Source organism: Eriocheir sinensis, chromosome 7 (genome assembly GCF_024679095.1).
Source record: "Eriocheir sinensis breed Jianghai 21 chromosome 7, ASM2467909v1, whole genome shotgun sequence".
Classification (NCBI taxonomy): Eukaryota; Metazoa; Arthropoda; class Malacostraca; order Decapoda; family Varunidae; genus Eriocheir; species Eriocheir sinensis.
Genome location: NC_066515.1, coordinates 13,404,653 through 13,421,281, shown reverse-complemented (window position 1 = coordinate 13,421,281; position 16,629 = coordinate 13,404,653). Strand labels below are relative to the sequence as shown.

The 16,629-nt window shown below is 46.5% G+C and overlaps 2 protein-coding genes across 2 annotated transcripts in view; one reads left to right on the top strand and one right to left on the bottom strand.

Moving 5' to 3' along the window:
• LOC126992673 (cytochrome P450 2L1-like) overlaps positions 1-16,629 on the top strand; it is a gene marked incomplete at its 3' end in the record, with an annotated part of 136,790 nt that overhangs the window by 90,898 nt on the left and 29,263 nt on the right. The window contains 2 exon segments of the mRNA XM_050851483.1: positions 2,840-2,973; positions 13,925-14,143. Of these exon segments, the coding sequence (XP_050707440.1) occupies positions 2,840-2,973; positions 13,925-14,143 (353 nt within the window).
• On the bottom strand, positions 7,848-13,914 carry LOC126992665 (uncharacterized). Its single transcript, XM_050851474.1, has 2 exons — positions 8,714-13,914; positions 7,848-8,533 (listed from the first exon to the last, which is right to left on the bottom strand). Exons 1-2 carry the CDS (start codon positions 10,019-10,021, stop codon positions 8,231-8,233), a joined length of 1,611 nt encoding a protein of 536 aa, XP_050707431.1. The 5' UTR covers positions 10,022-13,914; the 3' UTR covers positions 7,848-8,230.

Sequence of the window (16,629 nt, the reverse complement as noted above, 5' to 3'; positions counted from 1 at the left end):
TGCATGAACCAACACAAGATGGCGTCACTATAAACACTCGCCTGCGCCAGAACGGGCTGGGCCGACCATCAGGCCCCACCGGGAAAAAGCCTTCGGCCGACCATCAGGCCCCACCGGGAAGAAGCCTACCGGCGCAATAGGCCGCGACGTAAAAAAAAAAGAAAAAGAGCAGTGTGATCTGCTCGTGACCGCTGCTCACTGTCTTCTGCCGGCTTCAGTCCGGGTGCAGGAATAATCCGGTGCCAAGGCTTGTTAATTTCACCATCCATTCAGCACCGTTCCCACGGCAAGGAGTACGCCGTAAGCACAACCTAGCACCTACGTGTTATTAAACATCCTGTGGCGCGGCACTGCCATGGTGTTGCGACACATGCAGTCACACATTCACATGCACATTATAATATATACATTACAGTGTTAATACTGTAATATATAGTTAAAACTCAACGCACGTTTTTATATACCAGAGAGAAAGTGAACTAAGTTAAGTGAGCTTAAAGTGAACTTAAAGGCTTCCGCTCGGCCACACATAATCTACATCACTTAAAATAACGGCTATTTTGTTATCTCACTAACTTCAATCAACTTGTGAAGCAGGCAACGGAACTCCGGTCCTGACGAGTGAGATAACAGTGCGCGCCTTAAACCAACACTTAACAAACAAACAGTAACACGCACAACGCACAACGAGGCTGGGCGTTCTGTACCGTCTCCGCCAGTTCTTCTCCCCTGCACAGTTGGTGTCCATATACAGGGGCATTGTCCGCCCTCGTATGGAGTATGCATCTCATGTGTGGGGGGGGCTCCACTCACACAGCTCTTCTGGACAGAGTGGAGGCTAAGGCTCTTCGTCTCATCAGCTCTCCTCATACTGATAGTCTTCTACCTCTTAAATTCCGCCGCAATGTTGCCTCTCTTTCTATCTTCTATCGATATTTCCACGCTGACTGCTCTTCTGAACTTGCTAACTGCATGCCTCCCCCCCCTCCCGCGGCCCCGCTGCACTCGACTTTCTACTCATGCTCATCCCTATACTGTCCAAACCCCTTATGCAAGAGTTAACCAGCATCTTCACTCTTTCATCCCTCACGCTGGTAAACTCTGGAACAATCTTCCTTCATCTGTATTTCCTCCTGCCTACGACTTGAACTCTTTCAAGAGGAGGGTATCAGGACATCTCTCCTCCCGTATTTGATCTTGTTTTCGGCCACCTCTTTTTTTTTTTTTTTTAGGAGCAGCGAGTAGCGGGCTTTTTATTTTATTTTTGTTTTCTTTTTTTGTGTGCCCTTGAGCTGCCTCCTTTGTTGTAAAAAAAAAAAAAAAAAAAAAAAAAGTATACTAAAAACTGGTAACAATATGATGAAAAATATCGATTCACGCTGTCAGGCGTGTTGCGAATCAGGAGCTAGGACATGGATAGGTATGATATTAGCTCTCCTGAAAAGAAATAATGAGAGCTATGACAGCAATGTCCATGAAGAGTCGAGGGTTATTTCAATGAAAATGCCTTTCGACCTGTTTAACAAAGCCCTAAATACGTAGCTCCGCTCGGGGCGTCCCTCTCAGTTCAGCACATTCCGAACAGCAAATGTGCTCCTTGTGTCAGACATGGATGGGTGAAGGGATCGTTGGATTGAGTACTTCGAGGAACAGAATCTGAGAAATCTCCGCATGGGTAGGTGTCATCCACTTGGTTACAAATAATGAATGCTGATTCATTCATTGACGGAAGCCCACTCTCTATTGCTGAGATAAGAGAGACTGTGGCATGATTTGAAATGGGAAAGCAACTGGTGTTTGTAGGATCAGTTTGAATGGTGGCAATGCTGGCCCAGTGATGAGCCGTACGTTATATAATTTATTGACTTCCATATGTAAATATGTTACCATTCCTCCTTACTAGATGAAGGGGCTGGTCGGCTCTGTCTGTAAAGGAAAAGAAGACCGCCATGACTGCAGCCACTATTCTGGCATTAGACTCCTAAGATTGTTGCCCATATATTGCTCATGCAGGTTCCCTGCTCACTACTAAATTTGCAGAGACCCGAGCAGTAAGTGTTCACGCTTGTTGACATTTGACTATACCATATTCATGTACTTGTGGGGTAGACATGAGTTTTCACAGGGGAAGTCTGCAGCTGCTGTCAGTCTTAAAGGGAAACCTTTGAATCACTGATCTGCTATTCGGTGGGAGTCCTGCAAGGATCGTTGGTCTGTTGACTGGCCTGTACTCTTGGGCCGGGAGTGCTGTGAAGTATGTGAGGGAGGGGTGTATCCAGCCTCTTGCCTTTAGGAACGGGAGTGAGGCAAGGCTGTGTACTTGCTCCAGTACTTTTCACCACATATATGGGCTAGGTATTAGACAAAGCTGTGAACCAAAGTCATGGTGGATCATATAATTGACAACGCCAGGGTAATCAACCTTATTTTACATATAGTGCAATATTACTTCCCGAGTCGCTCGATGGTTCTCGAGGTTCTTCACAAGGAGGCAAAGCAATCGGAATCTCAGATGTCCTCAGTCATGATTAAGGTGCTGGAATCACTGTTTTAAATCGGCCAGCTCCTTCGTGAGATTAAATCGATTCGTATTACCTGCTTAATCCGACACTTTGGGCATGTGGCATTACCCAGAAGTCGAAACTGCTCATTGAGTTCTTTCCATGAGAAAGAAAAAAAATCAACAGGGAGGAGACCAGGGAAGTATCTCTAGAATTTGTGGCTAGTGAAAGTCGATGGATCCTATTGGAAATAGACTTGTTAATCAAAAAACTATCTTCTAACTAGGTGTATTTCAAGCTTTTGACTCGCATATCTCTAAACCAAAATTTTTTTGTAGGTGGCGCGTTGGAGGCCGCATTCAGGTTTTTCTCTGCAACTACATCACCATCAAACGGGTGTTGAACAAGCAGGAGTTTCAAGATAGACCGGACTTCGCTACCTTCATTGCCTACGGTGCGGGTGACCTGCGAGGTACGTCATATGTGATTTTCCTTATTTTTTAATCATTCTTTCAATACTTTATTTCACCATGTTGAGCGTTAGCGGTACAACTAATACATTTATCCTTGCCTGACTAACTGTGTTTGACTCCGTCTGCTTTTTTCCCGTCTGTATTTCTTTCTTTCTTTGTGTCTGTATCTGTTTGTCAGCCTCTCTCTCTCTCTCTCTCTCTCTCTCTCTCTCTCTCTCTCTCTCTCTCCCCCCCCCCCCTTTTGCGAGAAGCGACATAACACTAAAAAAGTCCACCTTGGTTAACTGCGAAATCAAACATTATGTTAAGGAAATAAATTTGACTTAACGGCGAAAGAATGTGCAAAACACGTCCGATCACATCAGATTTTATCATGAAGCCAGGTAACGAGTGAAAAAAAAAAAACTTGTATATCTGACAAAACGCAGATATGACGAAAATATTGCGGCCAACTATAAAATTAATCCGATCTTTTTTTCAATTGCATTAATAACAAAAATGAGATCGGAAGTGGGGATTGGAGCCTTCAGTGACAGCAGACGGTGAATATAACTAAAGGCCAGCGCATAACTAACTCGCTGAACAATTATTTTTCCTCGGTGTTCAACAGTGGCTATAACCGCCAATGTAGGTAGATAGTAGGTAGGAAGACATCTACCGAAACGGGCGTAAGCCACTCCCGGTGAGGAATATATGGGAAGCGAGGAGGGTGCTGAAGCCCTCCAAACAGCCTTCCCATGTCCTCACTTTCCGTTTCCCTATTGTCTCATCAACACCAGAGAGTAGTTCAGCATGCTCTCTAAAGACAGATTCTCTCTCTTTCCACCCCACACTACATTCACACAACATACACACCTTTTCCCAAAATTTTACAAATTCAAAATGGCTAAACTAAACAGAGCCTCGGAGTCCCCACCTGTGTGTGTGTGTGGGGGGGGGGGGCACAAATTCCCTCAGGGAGGACTCCCCTTCTGGCTGTCGACTTGGGAGGCGTCTTGATAACTCCTCATACCTCTTTCTTATCAATTTCTGCAACATTCGCGGTCTTCGTTCCAATTTTCATTGTGTGGAGCACCATCTCTCCTCCTCTAAACCTCACTTTCTCATACTCACCGAAACACAGGTATCGGCGGCTACTGACAGCCATCTCTACTCTGTTCCCTCCTACTATCTCTTTCCTAAATTTCAATTCAAAGCTGGATGTTGCGCCTACGTGCGCAACATCACTTGCTCTCGTGCCCGCGACCTTGACTCTTTTGAATTTTCCACCATCTCGCTAATACTTCATTGCCTTTCTGTTACTAAATACATATGTGCTGTTTATCTCTCACCTAACTCTACTAACTATGTAAAACTCTTTGATTACTTGAACTCTAAAGTGGAGCACATCTTGACCCACTCTCCCTTCGCTGAAATATCCATCCTAGGAGATTTCAATGTTTACTACCAGCGCCCTACATACTAAACCTCTTCTTTACCTCTAACCCTTTTGCTCACTCTGTCAAATTGTTATCTCCGTTGGGCTCCTCCGATCACAACCTTATTTCTGTATCCTGTCCTATCGCTCCTGTACATCCTCTGGACCCACCGAAGAGGCGATGCTCCTGGCATTTTGCTTCAGCTCGGTGGGACGACTTGAAGCTGTACTTTTCCGATTTCCCGTGGAATTATTACTGCTTCCAGGAGAGAGACCCCTCTGTGTGTGTTCAGCGCATCACAGGGGTTATTGTCTCTGAAATGGAGGCACAGATTCCACGTACTTTCTCTATTCCTCATGCTAAAAAGCCTTGGTTTAATCATGCTTGTTCTCGTGCTGTCAAAGATAGAGAGGCAGCTCACAAAAGGTACCAGAGCCTTTGAACTCCTGCTAACCATGATCTTTACATTTCCGCCAGGAATCGTGCCAAATATATTCTTCGACTTACCATCAATAGGAAGTGTCAAAACCTTGCTTTTTTTTCTAATTCTTCCAGAGACTTCTGGCACCTAGCCAAATATATATCCTCCAACTTCACTTCTTCATCTTTCCCTCCTCTCCTTAACCCTGACGGAAGCACCGCCGTCTCATCTATCTCTAAGGCTGAACTCTTCTCTCAAACATTCTGTAAAAACTCCACTTTGGACGATTCTGGGCATATTCCTCCTACTCATCCCCCCTTCAACTCCTTTATGACTTTTATTAAGATTCTTAAGAATAATGTTTTCTATGCCCTCTCTGGCCACAACTCTTTAGAAGGCTTATGGACCCGATGGAGTGCCTCCTATTGTCCTTAAAAACCGTGCTTCCGTGCTGACACCTTGCATGGTCAAACTCTTTCGCCTCTGCCTGTCAAAATCTACCTTTCCTACCTGCTGGAAGTATGCCTTCATACAGCCTGTCCCTAAGAAGGGTCACTGTTCCAGTCCCTCAAGCTACCTCCCTATAGCTTTACTTTCCTGTCTATCTAAAGCTTTTGAATCAATCCTTAACCGGAAGATTCAAAAGGACCTTTCCACTTCTGACCTTCTATCTGATCGCCAGTATGGGTTCCGCAAGGGGCGTTCTACTGGCGATCTTCTCGCTCTATTAATTGACTCTTGGGCATCCTTTCTTAGCCGTTTCGGTGAAATTTTCTCAGTTGCGCTAGACATATCGAAAGCTTTCAATAAAGTCCGGCACAACTCTTTGCTTTCTAAACTACCCTCTTTCGGATTCTATCCTTCTCTCTGTTCCTTTATCTCCAGTTTCCTTTCCGGCCGTTCTATTTCTGCTGTGGTAGACGGTCACTGGTCTTCCGTTAAACCTATCAACAGTGGTGTTCCACAGGGCTCTGTCCTATCACCCACTCTCTTCCTGTTATTCATCAATGATCTTCTTTCCATAACAAACTGTCCTATCCACTCATTCGCTGATGACTCCACTCTGCATTTTTTTTACTTTCAACATAAGACCCTCTCAACAGGAATTACAAGACTCCAGACTGGAGGCTGCAGAACGCTTTAACTCAGACTTGCTATCATTTCCGGTTGGGGTAAAAGGAACCTTGTCTTCTTCAATACCTCAAAAACCCAATTTCTCCGCCAATCAACTCGACACAATCTTCCAAACACCTATCCCCGATTCTTCAACAAGACTCAGCTGTCACCATCTTCAGCCTCCTCGAAGTTGGGCGTTCTGTATCATCTCTGCCAGTTCTTCTCCCCCGCACAGTTGCTATCCATATACAGGGGCCTTGTCCGCCCTCGTAAGGAATATGTATCTCACGTGTGGGGGGCTCCACTCACACAGCTCTCTTGGACAGATTGGAGTCTAAGGTTTTTCGTTTCATCAGGTCTTCTCCTCTTACTGATAGTCTTCTACCTCTTAATCCTCCGCCATGTTGTCTCTCTTTTTATCTTCTATCGATATTTTCACGCTGACTGCTCTTCTGAACTTGCTAACCGCATGCCTCTCCCCCTCCCGCGGCCTCGCCGCACACGGCTTTCTACTCAAGCTAATCCCTTTACTGTCCAAATCCCTTTCACACGAGTTAACCAGTATTTTCACTCTTTCATCCCTCACGCTGGTAAACTCTGGAACAATCTTCCTTCATCTGTATTTCCTCTTGCCTACGACTTGAACTCTTTCAAGAGGAGGGTATTAGGACGTCTCTCTTCCCGAAATTGACCTATCTTTCGGCCACTCCTCTTGACTCTTTTGTGGGAACAATGAGTAGCGAGCTTTTTTTTTTCATTATTATTTTTTTTTTTGCCCTTGAGCTGTTTCCTCTAATGTAAAAAAAAAAAAACATTAGGGCCGACAGTATTATTATAAATAATCCTATATATACCTTGTCCAACTTTGTAATAACTACTGATGAGGTCCTTTATGTTCTCCAATCCCTTAACATTAATAAAAGTCCAGGACCTGACACTGGATATCCTATACGTCTTTAAGAAACAAAAAGAAATGTACTCTCCTCTCTTGCATCTTTGTTTAACATGTTCTTGCGACAAAGCATGGTCCTTTCAGTTTGGAAAATGACGAACGAGACACCGATTTTTAAGATAGAAGACAACATTGGTCTAACTTCAGTAGTAGGTGTTACGTCACCAGTGCCGTAACACTGATGTGGTCAGGGGTCTCGGGAAAATTTACAAAAAACACAAAGTCAAAACAAAACCAGGGTTGGTTAGGCCTCAAAACACCAGGTTCTTTTCCCCTAACCGAACAACAAATAAAAGGAAAATAAATAATCTAAAACAAAATAAATGGTAAGGAAAACGCCAAAATGAACTAAAGATAATATATGTTTACAAAAAGTTAATATTTACATTAATTACAAAAGAAAATTAAGAACCCAAGATTGCCTAAGGTACACCACTCCTTTAAAACATGAAACAAATAACAAAAATGCACAAAACACTAATGGAAAACACTTGAACGAGGGAGGCAGCACGTAACACAGGCTAAAGCGTGATAAACACGGAAACAGTAAACCGGCACACGAAAACACACACCAAAACCTCACCTTAATACAGTAACGGCCCTTCCTCCGTCCATAAAAGAAAAGTGAATAAAACACGCACGCCGACGGCGTGACACGACTTGCTGAAGGCACAAAGGACGTGGAGAGGAGGGAGGACCGGGCCTACCTCGCTCGACTCGACGATACAGGGAAAGACCTGCTTCTGACCCAGGTCAGCGCTTAAATGGGCTGTCCGCCGCCCTCGCCGCCTCAAGAGTGGGCTGCCAGACGTCGCCGGCGGGGCGGGACAAAACCTCTCCCACGACAACTCAAAATATAGTTACAATACATATTTTACATACAATCCTAAACATAAAAAGGAAATATACATAATGTCATATTAAATGACGGGCAGGAAATACAAAAGGGAAGAACACCCCGCGATAACAACGACCTAGCCTGGGTCGCGCGGGGCGGTTGCTATGGCCCCAAAACAAGGAGCGGCGGGTGGAACATTCCACAGATCCCTGGTGGTCACTATGCCGCTCCCCAAAAACGGAAATATCCAGTTCATGCTGGGTCGGCGTGGGTGGAAATACCACCGAACAAAGGGTCAAGGCGGGCCAAGTGGGTGACTCCCAACGTGTCGGTAAAAGAATAAAAAAAAATGAAGCCCGGCCGTAACAGTCCCCCCCAACAAGACCAGACAAGGGGGTGTCACACAGTGGCCCGCCGAGCTGTGACGGGAAACTATAAAATATATAATAAATCACACAAAAATCATAATAAATTTGAAAACTAATTCTAACCTACCCTATCAACAAAGGTGTCAATCCTGAGAGGTAAGGTACGCGCCCTTCGCAGTCAAACTGACATAAACAAAATGCAGGGGTGGACCAGGCCCTCTGCCTTGAATACAAAAACTCGAATGGACACCACCACTTGTGCCTCTCACTCTGAGGCCTGGCCGGAGTAAGGACTCGACTTCCTTCCTCACGGCCAGCACATGACGGGGACGGAGCTTGAGTATCGCCTGGCACAATGGCGGGGCGTCTCTGGCGTCCATATCAGGGGAAATGGGGTCCCTGTGATCTCTCCGGCCTCGAAAGAGAACCAGCGCAATCAAAGGGACCTGGTATGCACGTCGGTCGGCCAGGGGCCTCCCAACGCGGTCCACCCTCGGGGTAGAAGCGACGTGTTGAGCCAGCCGCGCCTCCCCTGAGGTAAACATACCTACATCGTCCATATCAGGGGAGATGGGGTCCCTGTGATCTCTCCGGTCTCGAAAGAGAACCAGCGCAATCAAAGGGACCTGGTATGCACGTCGGTCGGCCAGGGGCCTCCCGACGCGGTCCACCCTCGGGGTAGAAGCGACGTGTTGAGCCAGCCGCGCCTCCCCTGAGGTAAACAGACCTACATTTACCTCCTCCTCTACCCCGACAGAACTCTGGCCAGCTAGACTGCCTGGGGCCTGAGGGTCTTCTGGAGGCGTCACTCCCACATGCTCCTCCAGGAAACTGACATGGCTCCCCGTCCGCTTACGACGCCCTTCAGGGATCGCCAAAACGCAGGTGGTGCCTGAACCGCTCTCTGAAAAACTGAGTGGTCCATGAAACTTAAATGAAAAGGGATGACTGGTGAGACGACATGAAACTTGAGCTTTGCCTCCCACCTCAACAGACTGACAAATAACAGGCTCCTCGGAAAAATTAAGCAGGCTCTTGGACACTGAAGCTAAGGATAGAGAGCCGTTAACTTGGACAAAAATGTGCTCGTAAGCATAGGAGCTACTCTCCGAGGGCAAATCACACAGGGAAAATGAAAAATGGGGCAGAAAATTACACAAGGAGTCAGGAAAATTACTGTTGAGGGGGAGCTCGGCGGCGCCCTGACTCTGAGAAAAGGATGATACATTGCCCGTAAAACTCCCACTCTCAACAAAGCATGATGTCCCGCCCGCCTGAGCGTGGCGCGGAAGCCCAAACACAAAAGAAAAATCAGGGGCTGGCGCAGAATGTACACCAGCCTGTCGACACTTGTCCTGAGCGTGAGCGGCAAGCTGCGTGTCAGGGCGGGAAGCGGGCAGCAACCGCCTCCTCAAAGGGGCCTCACTCTTGAGGGGCCCGTCGTCACTCTGCTGCACCTCCTCCTGCCCCTGAAGGTACAGCACTGTCTCGTCCTCCCCCTGGACGTCGGCCCCACCTGAACTCCCCACAGGCGTGCTACTGGTGGTAAACTGAGAGACATTAGAGCAAACAGGGGGAGTAAAAATGCCGCAGATGTTTACGTCTCCCTGGCAAAAATGGTCTGGCTCGGGCGTGGCTGTTTCCTCTGCGTCTCGCTTCTCCGCAGCGGCGAAGGGCGTAACGGCAGAGCGGGGAGGAACCTTGGGCGTTTTTGCCCCCAGGTCAGGCGTTGTCGGCGGAGCCTCCGGCCTTTCGCACGACACAGAAGCGGGGGACTCGATTTCCACCCGACTTCCCGCCAAATCGTTCCCCAAAACAAAATCAGCCTCCCGGACAGGAAGGTGCTTAACAGCAGCCACAGTCGCCAAGCCAGTGAAACAGTTAGAGTCCAGGTAAAGGTCCACGAGGGAACATGACTCTTCTACACCAAACATGCCTTTTAAAGTAACAAACTTACCCGTTTCCCGGCCGATCGCCACATCAACCTTCACGAGCGAAAAGAGAGCACCCGTTTCTCTCAAAACAGTGACGGGAACAGTCTCGCCGTCGTGCGTTATGGAGCCCCTAGATAAAAATGGCTTGTAGGAACCCTCCGCAGGGTCCTCCTTGCCTTCAAACAAAACAGTCTCCCCGGGCAAAACACTAGGGGTCTCACGGTAACTCGAAACTAAAGAAATAGGCTTCCCTTCAGAAGCTTGAGCGCGTGAAACAAATTTATTAGGCGGTCCAGGCGCCTTGGGTCTCAGATTTGTGTGAAGCGAAAAACAGTACTCCTTGATGTGGCCGCTCTTGCCACAGTGAGTACATGAAAACGTGCCCTTGGCCTTAGGCGGAGAAAAGGAGGGAGAGGCCTTGCCTGAACCCTCAGAAAAATGCTTACCCTTCTGAGAAAAGCGGTCTGACTTCTCGCCACCCGATCTGGACTTAAACTGGTAAGGGTGTGGTGTCTCGTGCCTGTTTAAACAAAAATAATCTTCCCGTGTTGCTGCCTCCTCTTAAGTATCATAAGGTTTATCGGAGAGGTGTGACGCGACCTCTCTCGAAACACAAGAGAAAAATTCCTCCACAAGAACGAGTTCGCGGAGCGCCTCAAAACTAGAAACTTTTCTGGAACGAAGCCAGTGAGTCAGAGCCACACGCTTGTCCCTAGCGAACTCAAGATGGGTCTGCCCGTCCTTCAAACTCTGTTCGCGGAACCTTTTCCTGTAGGCTTCTGGCACCAAGGCGTAGGCTTCGAGTACCCTTGCCTTCACGACATCATAATCTCTGGCCTCCTCGTCAGACAGAGCGGTGTGAGCAATCTGGGCCTTCCCAACGAGACGATGCTGGAGAAGGAGGGGCCAGGTGTGTCGTGGCCAGCCCGCGATATTGGCCGTTCGCTCGAAGGCGACAAAAAAATCGTCAGGCTGCTTCTCATTGAAGACAGGAAGCAGCTTGGTACAAGGCGCGAGGCTGGATAAAGAAAACTGCGATTCACTAGGCCCTCCAACGTGTCTAGAAGGGCCACGTGGCCCACCAGCCGCTGCAAGCTCGGTTTGTGCCCGCGTGAGCTCTATCTGCAGGCGGAGCATCTCTAGCTCTCTGTCCTGCGAACTCGGGGTCACAGAAACACTATGTAAAGCTGGAGTCATTACCTGTTGATGGGCAGACGTGGGGTCAGGGTCGTCGCTCCTGCCCTCGCCGTTTACGTCCTGCTCCACCTCAACTAATCCTAGCTGGTGCGAGACTAGCCTCGCCATCTTGGATTTATCTAAAGCAACAAGGTTCTCAGCACCGAAGTGCTGACTGCACCGAAGTGCGAGTCAACGTAGACTGTCGCACGTGGGCTCGTTCTCAAGACACACAACAACGTCTGCTTCATTAATAATCGCCATAATTACGTAAGAAGTGTGTAAATGAATGCAGTCCTGGCGAGGTCTCCAGTTGTTACGTCACCAGTGCCGTAACACTGGTGTGGTCAGGGGTCTCGGGAAAAGTTACAGGAAACACAAAGTCAAAACAAAAACTGGGTTGGTTAGGCCTCAAAACACCAGGTTCTTTTCCCCTAACCGAACAACAAATAAAAGGAAAATGAATAATTTAAAAGAAAGGAAATGGTAACGGAAAACGCCAAAATGACCTAAAGATAATATATATTTACAAAAACTTAATATTTACATTAATTACAAAAGAAAATTAAGAACTCAAGATTGACTTAGGTACACCACTCCTTTAAAACATGAAACAAATAACAAAAATGCACAAAACACAAATGGAAAACACTTGAACGAGGGAGGCAGCACGTAAAACAGGCTAAAGCGTGATAAACACGGAAACAGTGAACCGGCACACGAAAACACACACCAGAACCTCACCTTAATACAGTAACGGCCCTTCCTCCGTCCATAAAAGAAAAGTGTATAAAACACGCACGCCGACGGCGTCAAACGACTTGCTGAAGGCACAAAGGACGTGGAGAGGAGGGAGGACCGGGCCTACCTCGCTCGACTCGACGATACAGGGAAAGACCCGCTTCTGACCCAGGTCAGCGCTTAAATGGGCTGTCCGCCGCCCCAAGAGTGGGCTGCCAGACGTCGCCGGCGGGGCGGGACAAAACCTCCCCCACGACAACTCAAAATATAGTTACAATACATATTTTACATACAATACATAAGTATCTAATCCTAAACATAAAAAGGAAATATACATAATGTCATATTAAATGACGGGCAGGAAATACAAAAGGGAAGAACACCCCGCGGTAACAACGACCTAGCCTGGGTCGCGCGGGGCGGTTGCTATGGCCCCAAAACAAGGAGCGGCGGGTGGAACATTCCACAGACCCCGGGTGGTCACTTTACCGCTCCCCAAAAACGGAAATATCAGGGTTCATGCTGGGTCGGCGTGGGTGGAAATACCAACGAGCAAAGGGTCAAGACATGCCAAGTGGGTGACCCCCAACGTGTCGGTAAAATAATAAAAAAAAATGAAGGGTGGGTGAACCCCGGAAGACGAAATTTTTAGTGACCTTGCAAGCCATTCTTAATTAAGTATTCACAATATGGCCTCCTTAACAAGAGATTCAGCTTATCGAACCATTGACCTTTTATAACGATATCTTCTCAGTTTTCAACGTAATCAAATCAATGGAGGTAGTCTGTCTTGATTTTCAGAAAGTGTTTGATAAAGTTCCACACAATAAATTACTTTATGAAGTCAAGCAACTAGGTTCTGAACGTAGTACACCAATGGAACACTAATTGGTTGAGTAAGAGATACCAAAGATTGATGATCGGTTTAGTTAACTCAGAGTGGGCGCTTGCTACTAGTGGGGTCCCTCAGGGCTCACTTCTTTGCCGAGTGCTGTTTATAATCTACATCAACGACGTTGACGTTGGACTCCATAATTTCATTAATAAACTTGGTCTGATAGATGGAAGATGCCCTCTAATTTCGATAAGTGCTTGGTTCTTCAATATGCATCAGTGAAATATGAGGTTCGATTACAAAATCTGTGCGGCGAAACTCAAAAGCGTTCAGTGTGTCAATGACTTTGGTGTTAAAATTGTGTCAAACCTCAAATTATCACAGCAATGCAATGACGCAGAAAATAAAAACAACATAATGCTGGGGTTCATTAAAAAGAAACTTCTCATTCACCAATAAAGATGCAATACTTTCAATGTACCATGATTTCGTCCGACTCCACTTGGAATATGCTGTATAATTTTGGTCTCCCCGCCATGCGAAGGACATTGCTTAAATAGGTGTTCAACTTAGGGCAACAAAGATTACGATGCGCAACAAACCTTACGATGGAAGGCTCTTATTTCCTAACCTGTCCTCCTTTGATAAGCGTCGCCTCAGAGGAAAAGTGATCGAATGTTTCAAAATATTTAATGGATTTACGAATGTGGACAAATCCAACCTGTTTATGATCGATGACACGTTTCAAACGAGAAATAATGGCAGAAAACTTGCTTGTAAAGAAATAAATTCAGACCACCATTTTTTTCTTCACCACCGTTGTAGCGCGAGAATGGAATAAGCTCCAACTTCCAGTGGTCCAGTGCAACTCTATTTATTCATTTAAAAACAATTCAACCGACACTTCCTTCAACTTCATAAAATTTCCTAAAGCAGATATGCAAAATCCTGGTGACATTTGAATAATATTATTTCACTTAGGTTTAAGAGACCACCTGGTCTGGATCATAGGATATGTGTGATCAGAATATCTATGTAAATCTCTCTCTCTCTCTCTCTCTCTCTCTCTCTCTCTCTCTCTCTCTCTCTCTCTCTCTTTTTCAATATGTATCTGCTGCACTTGTTTTCCATTCTTCCTCTCTCGCCGTTAGGAGTCATCGTAGGCAATGGGACCAAGTGGCTGATGCACCGCCGTTTCATGCTCCGTCAGCTAAGAAACTTGGGAATGGGAAAGTCCAAGGCCGAGGAGGCCATTCAAGAGGAGGCGGCGTTGATGGTGCAGGATTTCAAGAAGCACACCAACGAAGACAAGACTCTGCCGATGTCCCTTGGGGTGGCTGTTTTCAACGTAATATGGAAAATGGTGGCAAGTAAGTGGTGAAAACGAAGACAATTTTCTTACTATAATTTATGAACATTATTTAATTTCCACTGGTCAAAAAATAATAATAATTACTCGTATCAGGACGTCATAATTTGGTATCACTCGACGCGAATGAAGAAGTTTAGTGATTTGAGCTACCGTCTGACATTCCCCAAAAGTCCCTCATCTGAACAGGCTTATGCTATTCTAATTATTTGACTTTGAATGAACGTTTGCTGAAATGTCAATTTTCAATTCTATGTGAAGGATGGTAGCAGGTAGTGCGTTGTCGATGAATAGGGGAAAGGTGTTTGGAAGATTGTGTCGAGTGGAAAGGTGAAGAAACTGAGTTTTTGATGCACAGGAGGAAACTAAGTTCTTCATGCCTCATTCAGAGATGATAGCAAGGTCTGAGGTTAAGTGTTCAGCAGCGTCTAACCTAGAGTTTTGAAATTCCTGTTGGAAGGATCTTTTTGTTAAAGACGAGACACAAGCTCGTGGAGGCAGGGCAGGGTTTAACCTCCGGTGGACTTTCCGTGTGGGTGCCTGAAACATCCCAAGCCTCTCGGAGAATAAGAGACTATCCCATCTGTCAGCTGATCTGAGGAGGTTGCGAGTGGACATAGTGGGACTCTCTGAGGCGAGGAAACTCGGCAATAGAAATAACAGTAATGGGGTTTATACCTACTACTGGTCAGGCAAGACCTGAAAAGGAGTAGCTATAGCCATTACCAGCCGACTTCAGTCGTCTGTTGAAGGGGCTACTGTGATGGATAAGTGCATGATGCTGGTAAGGTTGAATCACACCCTGGGTTTTCTATCTCTTATTACAGTGTACTGTTTCCCAACCGAGATGTATGAACTTGAGAAGAAAGAGAAGTTATATGCCACCTAAATAACTCACGGGAGCATACATCCGGGGGGGCGTCGCTTCACTCAACCACCGCCACCACTCCCGACAGTTCTCTGAGCACGCTCCCTTGCAACTGCTCTACCCATCCTAAGGCCATCCTGGCAGGTCTGTCGACTTGCCGCAGCCATGACTCCCATGAGTAATGTGAGCGTCCCTTTGGTGTCTTCCACTCATGGTTGTCTCGTACAGAAACTACTCCATAAACAGGATCGACATCCGGGAGGTATGCCAAGTACTCATATAGCCTAAGTCAGCGCTCACGGACAAAGCTGGTAATAGGCCCTGATTCAGCTTCGTCGTGTAGTTGCTGATTCGACTTGAAGTCATCCCAGCGATACCCGATGATCCTGTGAAAGCACTTGGTACCAAAGGCCTCAAGACGCCTCTCCAAGTCACTATTCAGAGTCAAAGTTCCATAGCCATGCAGTAAGATAAGGAGAACAATTGACTTAAAGATACGAATCTTTGTCTGCCAACATAGGTATCGACATTGCAATTTAATCTTTTTCAACGAGTTCATAATGCCATGGGCCAAGCGGCCGAGGCCAGTTTGTCGAGTGACTTATTGATAAGATCCACTATCGTTATATAAATACTACCACCACGATATGCGAAACTTTTAATGACTTCGACATACCCACCACATTCATGGGCTGACTAAACTTCAAGCCTTGAAACGGCTTGACCTTTGTTTTTGGCCCAGGAGACCTTTAGTCTCAGAGGCATCGGCACTTCATGCAGAACTTGAGAGGCAACACGAGAACCTCCAGCGATGCTGCGAGCAGTACATCATCATCACCAAACCTTAATGTTGCCAACAGATGCTCCACAACGACGTAAATCAGAAACTTTGCCTACTACCCAGTTACTCGTAATGCAAGTGTTGAAAAGTGATGGTGCAAAGACGCACCCCTACCTCACTCCTAAATTAATATGGACAAGGACGGAAACGCCTTCCGCTCACTTCATGCCATCATTAATTTTCATTGCGTAATCGCTGGTCCGACAAGAAGTCATTCCAGCAATATCAATCGATCCTTCGAAGGTACGTGGTACCAAAAGCATCTACACGCCTCTCCTAATCTCTATTCAGTGTCCATGTTTCACGGGCACACAGGAAGGCATGGTACTAGCTTAGTCCGTAAACGCAAAATCTGGATACACCTAGCACGCCTCCCGGACGTCGACTCTGCTCATTGGGCTGTTCCCGTACGAGACAAGCCTGGCTGGAGAAATCCAAAGGGACACCCACGTAAATAAAGGGTTGGGCAAGTCGGTCGATCATGCCAAGAAGGATGAGACAGACAGGGTAGTTGCGAGGGAGCGAGCTCGTGCAAACCGTCGGAATGGAGACGGCGAGTGAGTGAAGCAATGCGTCCTGGGCGTATGATCCCCATTAGTAGTTACAGTGTGGCAAGGAGGTATTGGCGATAAATCCATTTGTATGTTCTTTAGGAGTGAACATTTTCAATAGCATGTGGTGGATGGTGGTAAGTCAGTTCTAGAATTGTACACAGTTCGATGTTTCTTATAGTAGCGCTTTTAAGTGTGGGTGAAATATGATGACGGGCTGTAATTAT